General features: G+C 45.9%; 1 protein-coding gene across 1 annotated transcript in view; it reads left to right on the forward strand.

The window, feature by feature from the left end:
• Positions 1-1,370: 1,370 nt before the first annotated feature.
• The window catches only part of greb1l (GREB1 like retinoic acid receptor coactivator), a gene marked incomplete at its 5' end in the record, with an annotated part of 42,863 nt that continues 34,980 nt past the window's right edge, over positions 1,371-9,253 (forward strand). Inside the window, 9 exon segments of the mRNA XM_080546417.1 lie at positions 1,371-1,388; positions 1,390-1,437; positions 1,440-1,520; positions 1,522-1,534; positions 1,933-2,118; positions 2,709-2,864; positions 4,963-5,139; positions 5,743-5,862; positions 7,284-7,406. Coding sequence (XP_080402543.1) covers positions 1,371-1,388; positions 1,390-1,437; positions 1,440-1,520; positions 1,522-1,534; positions 1,933-2,118; positions 2,709-2,864; positions 4,963-5,139; positions 5,743-5,862; positions 7,284-7,406 — 922 coding nt within the window.

Here is a 9,253-nt window from a genome sequence, read left to right on the forward strand (position 1 = left end):
GCAGCCTTGGTGGATGAGATATGTGACACGTTCTAATGCTTTGGTCCTCATATCGGCAGCCAATCAAAATGTTCAGACTTTTCTTTTGAAACACGGAACTACGTTTCAACGTTGTTGAGAATCACAACACAAACTCGCTAGTCGAGTCAAAATACTGCAAGGCAATGGATTGGGTGAGTAATCTCCACTGCTGCCGAGTTAACTAGAACACTACTTTACATTGTTAGCAGGCTCACAAAACAAGCTGTGTTAGTTGACTAGCGAGGACGAGATTTTCACCTTTTTTAGAGGAGGCCAGACACCTCTCCCTAACTAACGCTCCCTGCCCCTGGTCAACGCGGCTGTATTTGAACAAGAGCTGTTCTATTAACTAAGCTCACTTAAACCACCAACCGCCCCTTCTCTCTCTCTCTCTCTCTCTCTCTCTCCATGTCTCTCTCTCTCTCTCCATGTCTCTCTCATCTCTTCTTCACTTTTCTCCCTCTGTCTCTTTCTCTCTTCCTCTCCATCTCTCTCTCCTCTCTATTCTTTGCTTTTCTCCATCTCTGTCTTTCTCTCTCTCTCTCTCTCTCTCTCTCTCTCTCTCTCTCTCTCTCTCTCACTTTCACACTCTTTATCCTGTAACCCTCTCTCTCTCTCTCTCTCTCTCTCTCTCTCTCTCTCTCCCTTTCTCTACCTCTCCTTTTCTCCTCCTAACCCCCCACCCCCCTGATCTCTGGGCCATCAGGCAGCACGCGTGTCCCTTTTTCCAGTTGCCACCTGCCACAGTGGAGCCACAGTCACCCAACCCCCAGCACTGCCCATGCTGCCCTAGGGGAAGGGCTGGGCTGGGCTGGGCTGGGCTGGGGCTGGGCTGGGGCAGGAGGGTTGGGGATGGGGCTGGGGCTGGGCTGGGGCAGGGGCAGGGGCAGGGGCAGGGGCTGGGGCAGGAGGGTTGGGGATGGGGCTGGGCAGGGGCAGGGGCTGGGTCGGGGTAGGGGTTGGGGCTGGGGCAGGGGCAGGGGCAGGGGCAGGGGCAGGGGCTGGGCTGGCAGGCAGCTTGAGTAGGGCCCAGCGGAAAGACAGAAGAAAAAAAGAGAGAGAGCAATAGAGAGGGAAGAGAAAGATAGACAAACAGATAGTTTGTGTGTGTGTGTGTTTGTGTGTGTGTAGGTGTGTGTGTGTGTGTGTGTGTGTGTGTGCGCGTACATGCAAGGACTGACGGTTGGGATAATACATACAGTATACAGTTTATTTTTTCCGGAATCTTCTGAATCTTGACATCAGTCTTTTGTAGGTTTGAAAGTACCGTTTCTTTCCTCTCTCACCCAAATGGAAAGTGCTAAGAGCGGATGTCCTTTGTTCCCTGTCTCCCCCGTGGCTGCAGGATAATGGGGAATTCGTATGCCAGGGCAGCTGAAATCTGCTCGTTTTGAGGAGGCCCTCCACAACTCCTATAGAGGGCCCTTCCCCTGCGCTCTAACACTGGAGACCCACAACCCATCTTCACACAGCTCTACCTGGAGCCAGACCACTATCCTTGCCAACATCCAGGGTGAGTCCTGTTCATTATATTAAAAGCACTAAAACACTTTAAAAATCACAAGTTGTTGTTTTTTAAGTGGAGGTGATTGTGGTATCTATAAAAAAAAAAATGAATTACCAACATGATTGTGTCTCTCTCTCTCTCTCCCTCTCTCTCTCTCTCTTCCTCCCCTCCCTCCCTCCCTCTCTCTCTCTCTCCCCCTCTCTCTCCTCTCTCTCCCTCTCTCTTTCTCTCCCTCCCTCCCTCTCCTCTCTGTCTCTCCCCCTCTCTTTCTCTCCCTTCCTCCCCCTCCCCTCTCTCCTCTCTCTCTCTCTCTCTCTCTCTCTCTCTCTCTCTCTCTCTCTCTCTCTCTCTCTCTCTCTCCTCTCTCTCTCTCTCTCTCTCTCTCTCGTATTTGTCTTTCTCAGATATAAAGCCCAAGCTGGAGGTCTCTCTGCGGTGTTCCGAGCCCCCTGGACCGGAGCTGTTGAACGGCCGGGGGGCCGGCGCCAACGGCCTGGAGGAGATGGAGGAGGAGGAGGACTCCGACACCAACAGCCCCCCCCTGCCCTACCTGCAGGGCCCCGCCCCCGACGGCTGCTGCACCCTAGACGGTAAGGCTCTCTCTTTCCCTCCCTCCCTCTCTCTTCCTCCCTCCCTCTCTCTCTCTCTCTCCCTCTCTCTCTCTCTCCCTCTGTCTCTCTCTCTCTCTTCCTCCCTCCCTCTCCTCTCTCTCTCTCTCTCCCTCTCTCTCCCTCCCTCTCTCTCTCTCTCTCCCCTCTTTCCCTCTCTCTCACTCCCTCCCTCCCTCTCTCTCTCTCTCTCCCCCCCTCTCTCTCTCTGACTAACCAGAGGTTTCTCTCTCTCCCCCTCCCTCCCTCTTTCTCTCTCTCACTCTCCCTCTCCCTCTCCCTCCCTTTCTCTCTCTCTTTCCCTCTCTCTCTCTCTCTCCCTCTCTCTCTCTCCCTCTCCCTCTCCCCCCCTCTCTCTCTCTCTCTCCCTCTCCCCTCCCTCTCTCTCTCTCTCTCTCTCTCTCTCTCCCTCTCCCTCTCCCCCCCCTCTCTCTCTCTCTCTCTCTCTCTCCTCTCACCTCTCCCTCCCTCTCTCTCTCTCTCTCTCTCCCTCCCCTCTCTCTCTCTCTCTCTCTCTCCCCCCCTCTCTCTCTCTCTCTGACTAACCAGAGGTTTCTCTCTCTCTCCCACAGGGTTCTGTCAGGCAGGCAAGGACCTGCGTCTGGTCTCCATGGCGACAGAGACAGTGGAGGTCCCAGCTGGGTTTGAGCTGGTCGGCGCCAAGTCGCCCAACGTCCCCGAGCACATCCTGGTGTGTGCCGTGGACCGACGGAAAAATGCACTTTTAGGTCAGTCCATACCTCTCTGACCAGTAGCTAGCTCCTGAAAGGCAGGAAGTGGTTATTACAGGAAGTGGTTATTACAGAAATAATGTGTACAGGTGTGTGTGTGTGTGTGTGTGTGTGTGTGTGTGTGTGTGTGTGTGTGTGTGAGTAGGTGCATTTCCATAAAACATTCTGATTCGCATTACGCGGTGATTCGCATCAGTTTGAGACGATTCGCACGAGAAATTTTATGGAAACGGCTTGATTCACATAAACTCGATGCGAATCCCCTCTAATAGGCTCAAAGTCGATACGCTCGCTCGCCTCTGACTTGCATCGGGTGTTATGGAAACAGGTCAACTCTGACGTAGCGAATTTCAACTCACCTGTTTCAATGCCGGTGACAGGTGGACAGGTGGAATCGTAGTTGGGAAAGTTCTGCTGCAGTGTTGAAGTAACGCTGTTACTGGATGGACTATGAAGGATAGAATCCATGCGAGGATACTCCATACCAGCAGCCTGTTGATCCACATTGTTACCTCAGTGGTGAAGCTGCCAGGTACAGGGATAAAGAGATAGCAGCGACGGCTGAGCGAGGCAAGGGAGCCAGCCAGGTAGGAAGCCGGTAAATCGTTAGTCCAAAACACACGCGACTGCAAGTTAAAACAAGCGATCAAGTCATTGATATTGTCGGGAGGATAGGCTACTGTTCAAATGGCTGAGAGAAGTGTCGAAATATCGACAGAGAAACAACAACATTAGAGTAGAAATCAGTAGTTCCAGAGAGCAGCGACAGCAAGTCGCAAAGAACAGCAAAGAAATGCCACAATATACCAGGACTTAAGAAACGAGATGCCCAACAAAGGATCTGACAAATCCTGGCCCATTTTGCGCAACAAGTTTAAGGTCATGTTCTCACACGAAAGTCCGAATCGAGACCCGGAGCAAGTGGATGAGTTTGTAACATTGTTGCATAAATAATTTCTCTGATTTGCGTTCTCACAGCCCTTCATGTAAACGAAGTAACATACGCAATCGAAGCAACAGACGTGGTAGTTGATTGGTCAGAAAAATGTAGACCGTTGTCCCGCTCTTATCCAGATCAACACGCGTGTGCTGTTGCTTTCCTATGGACAGCCTGCGGGATATACTAGAACATTTGCTTCACTTGAAACAGAATTTAGGATCAAATTCGCTTTGCTCTGCGTCGTTCTTTATTGTACTTTTCAAAAGATTTTGTATGTGTTTTTGCATTGCAGTTGGGAGAGTTCTTTACATCAAACTACATACATGTAAATACTGACGAAATTACGTTTTACGTAAAAAAAATAATATATATATTACGTGTTTTTAAGTACTTTCCTTCCTCTGGACAGTCTGCAACATGGCCAATGCTAGCTGGTTCCTTTGTTTACTTCCACAACATGTGTAACGTAGACACGTAGCCTACACCGCGTCATCCTCTGACCAAATGACGTTTTACGTAGCCTAGCTTATTCGCTCCAACCAAGTTAATGGAAACGCTCCACATTCCATGATTCGCGTTTCGAAATTCGCTTAACATTTATGGAAACACAACGTGTGTGTGTGTGTGTGTGTGTGTGTGTGTGTGGACTTGACTAGAGTTTCGGTCGGCCATGGAAATTCAAACCTGACCCAATCCAGCCTTGTTAATAAGACTAAGGCCTAGTTGATAAGACCTGAACATGATCATAGACATTTATGAGCCTAAGCTAAAACACAGACAGAATTCTGGGAAAATGTGACGGCAGCTGGTGGAACCGGGAACAAGTCAACAACCGATCAAATTGGTCTGACTTTTATTCTGAAAAATGTAAATATATTTCAACATTTTAGAGAGGGACAGAGAGAGGGAGAGGGAGACAACATTTTCTATTTTCATATTTTATACATCCAATTCCCTCCATGTACTACCCCCCATCATAAATAAGAATCAGTCCCTTCATTAGGACTATGGTAGCCTATAGAATGTTTGTTTTGTTCATTGGCCTCCCTAACTGAAGGTGTTGCTCCTCCAGGGTTTTCAGACTCCCTAACTCTGAAGGTGTTGCTTCTCCAGGGTTTTCAGACTCCCTAACTCTTGAAGGTGTTGCTTCTCCAGGGTTTTCAGGAAACTGTGTCGGTTGCGGGGAGAAAGGGTTCCGGTATTTTACAGAGTTCTCGAACCACATCAACCTGAAGCTGGCCACGCAGCCCAAGAAGCAGAAGCACTTAAAGTACTACCTGGTGAAGAACTCTCAGGGTGCTCTGTGCAAGGGCCCTCTCATCTGCTGGAAAGGTGCCGTCTCAATAATAATAATACTAATAATAACTTGTATAGCACTTTTCCTGCAAACGTTGCAGCTCAAAGTGCTCAAAGTCATCTGGAACAGGCTTACTTATTACTTTACTTACTTATGTCTTACTCTTAAAACACCTTAGTCCGTGTCAAGAGACTGTATTATCGGTTAAAATTGTATCACTTTACTATAACTCTATTTCATATGCCATTGATAGATTATTATTTAGTTATTATTAATTAGTTTATTCCTTGCATACATTTGTAAATTATTACCACATTTATACTGCTAATGTTATTATGTAAGCTATTCATTTGTCTTGAAATGAAAGAAACAAACAACAAGTGATTCATAGCTTATTGTTATATCATTTGTATTCGGTACATTCAAGTAAATGTGGGTCATTTCTAATCTATATTCTAAAACACAGTGCCTTTGTACAGAACATGTGATATCAGTAGACTTGTTGTTTTGTTGTTTCTGTCCAGAAAAGCCCATCAGTCTGTGACAAGAACTAGTCCCTTAGTTGATGGAGAGTTTCAGTGTCCTCCAAGTTCTTTTTCACATTCAAAGTGTCTTATATTCTACTTGTATTCCCCCAGACTGTAAAAGGCAGTTCTCCAGCAGCATGTCCACTGCCAAGCCCAGCTCCTCGTCCTCTCTGAGCAGTAAGGAGAACGGAGGCACCAACGGTCACAGCTCTTCTCCCTTCTCCCTCTCAGGTAAGGCAGAGCTTGGCTGGACCACCTCTCACTGCCCAAAGCTTACATGTTCTACATGTTCTACATGTTCTACATGCCTTGCTGCCTTGCTGCCTTACTTCCTTACTTCCTTACTTCCTTACTTCCTTACTTCCTTACTTCCTTACATCCTTACTTCCTTACTTCCTTACTTCCTTACTTCCTTACTTCCTTGCTGCCTTGCTTCCTTACTTCCTTACTTCCTTACTTCCTTACTTCCTTACTTCCTTGCTTCCTTACTTCCTTACTTCCTTACTTCCTTACTTCCTTACTTCCTTACTTCCTTGCTGCCTTGCTTCCTTACTTCCTTACTTCCTTACTTCCTTACTGCCTTGCTTCCTTACTTCCTTACTTCCTTACTTCCTTACTTCCTTACTTCCTTGCTTCCTTACTTCCTTACTTCCTTACTTCCTTACTTCCTTACTTCCTTACTTCCTTGCTTCCTTACTTCCTTACTTCCTTACTTCCTTACTTCCTTGCTTCCTAACTTCCTTACTTCCTTACTTCTTTACTTCCTTGCTTCCTTACTTCCTTACTTCCTTACTTCCTTGCTTCCTTACTTCCTTACTTCCTTACTTCCTAACTTCCTTACTTCCTTACTTCCTTACTTCCTTACTTCCTTACTTCCTTGCTTCCTTACTTCCTTACTTCCTTACTTCCTTACTTCCTTACTTCCTTGCTTCCTTACTTCCTTACTTCCTTACTTCCTTGCTTCCTTGCTTCCTTACTTCCTTACTTCCTTGCTGCCTTACTTCCTTACTTCCTTACTTCCTTGCTGCCTTGCTGCCTTGTTGATTGGTTTGGATGCATTTCAGAATGAAGCAGTGTTTATTTAGTACTTGTTATTAGTACTATATTATTATTGTTATTACCTAAGGAGCTCACCATAGTTGTACCTGTTTGTTTGTCCTTTTAGACCTTCACAGCCTTCATAGGTAGGATATGGCTTAGCTTACAGTAGAGTCTCTCTCTCTCTCTCAGTCTCTCTCTCTCTCTAAAAAAATATATATACAGTATATATTCAAAACTGTTTTATTTAGTTTGTCAAGTAGTGAATAAGTCTCTGTATTGCTTAACTTTACACATATTTCACAATATATTGTTTTGCTGTGCTGTGGTAGAGAAGGCAAGAGACCATCTAGTGTTCACACATTCAAGCCTCTCTTTTTAATTGTTGTCTGTGAGCGGATAGGTCCTATTATATAAATTCTCATCTAGATCTGTCTCAAACTAGGCCGTGTTGGGTCCTTGAATTTGAGGGAATTGAGTCTTGAAAGTCTTTGAAAGGTGCTTGAATGTGATGTTTCAGAAGGTTTGGGAGCCCTGCTTCATTGTATCCTATGACCTAATGAAGGTGGAAGGTTGAGGCTCTAATGCTGTTGTTGTTGGTTCTCTCCCCCCAGACTCCCCCCCGACCAGGACCCCCGCCTCCTCCTCGGTGTTCTTTGGGTCCCAGGATCTGTCCAGAGACTGCAGCTTCGTCAAGCCCCTCTCCTCCACCCCAGGGAACAAGACTCTGCCCATAGGTGCGCTCTCTCTTTTCATTTCTCTGGAACCTATCACCGTTTCAGTCACCACCATTCCAGAGTTGTTTTACAGACTTGTAGCGTCCCTATGCAACGTCCATCATCACTCACAGTTACACTCTAGGCAACATTTAACAACATAATAAGACAATGAATAAAAAGATATAGATAAAAGTGTAGTGACTGCAACTGTATTCAAGCGCTGCTCTTCTCGATATGGCGTGTGAGATTGTAGGTACTGGTCTGTGTCTAGCTGATATCTTGCGCGACGCTCTGACAGACGCTCTGACAGACGCTCTGACAGACGCTCTGACAGACGCTCTGACAGACGCTCTGACAGGCGCTCTGACAGACGCTCTACAAAAAAACTAAATTCTGAAAGTTTTTCTTCGGCTGTCCCTGATGGAGAACCCTTTGACGAACCATTATGGTAACACTTAGAACCCTACCTTTTCTGGTTCTAGGTATAGTAGCACTTTTCTTCCTAAGAGTGTAGTTCATCTTATTACAGGTGGTTAAGAGTGTAGTTCCTCTTATTACAGGTGGTTAAGAGTGTAGTTCCTCTTATTACAGGTGGTTAAGAGTGTAGTTCCTCTTATTACAGGTGGTTAAGAGTGTAGTTCCTCTTATTACGGGTGGTTAAGAGTGTAGTTCCTCTTATTACAGGTGGTTAAGAGTGTAGTTCATCTTATTACAGGTGGTTAAGAGTGTAGTTCATCTTATTACAGGTGGTTAAGGTGTTTTACATGATGCTTAATCAATGATTTCCAGTGGCATACAGACTATACCACCCTAACCCTATAGCAGTATAACTGAATGTATACAGACTATATACAGACTATATACAGACTATACCAGTATAACTGAATGGTAGTGAAGATGTTACAGAATGTGATGACATGATGTTTTATTACACATTTTGAGTTATCGCCATGAGGACGTCTTCATTTCGACACAAGGTTGATTTGTCACCATCGCCGTGGTGACTGCTGCATGCCCTCGCCTGTGTGGTGGACCGTGTTGCTTAGCGACATGTTTGTTTACGTGGCCTGGGCAGATGGAGCTGTGAGGAGTTTAGACTAGCCTCCTCTGTATGATGTACACTCACACACACACACACACACACACACACACACACACAGACAAATCCACACACACACACACGCACACACACACACACACGCACACGCACACGCACACGCACATACACACACACGCGCGCACACACACACGCACGCACGCACGCACGCACGCACGCACGCACACACACACACACACACACACACACACACACACACACACACACACATACACACACACACACACACACACACACACACACACACACACACCACAAAAATACACCTCAATCATCAATAATGAGTAAAAATCCTGTAATGATTTTCTTGAAGCCTTTCCTGTCCATTAGCTGCTTTACAAGGTTGCAACATTGACAGGTGAAAGGCTGCACATCAATGTGTAAGAGTAACACACTGGACATGATGTGGGAAAGTGCAGAATCAGGTCGTTGGCAATAGCCAGTCATGTATAGGAGATCAATAACTCAATGTTAGGCCTGACTCAGCCTGTTATATATTGCTCAATCTATGTAATAATAATAATAATAGTAATACATTAGACTTATATAGTGCTTTTCTAGACCCTCAAAGACACTTTACAAACTGAAAAGATCGAGTAGTAAAATAAAAAGAAACCAAAAAATAGATAAAAGAAAGTCTAATTAATTGTATACTGTATTACTGTCACAGAGATTGGCTCTTCTCTGGCTTTGAATTTATTCTGGTTTGTTTACATAAAGTGAACATATTCCACTGGCTTAAGAGTGT

This window comes from Nansenia antarctica (assembly GCF_963989245.1).
Source record: "Nansenia antarctica genome assembly, chromosome: 16".
Taxonomy (NCBI): domain Eukaryota; kingdom Metazoa; phylum Chordata; class Actinopteri; order Argentiniformes; family Microstomatidae; genus Nansenia; species Nansenia antarctica.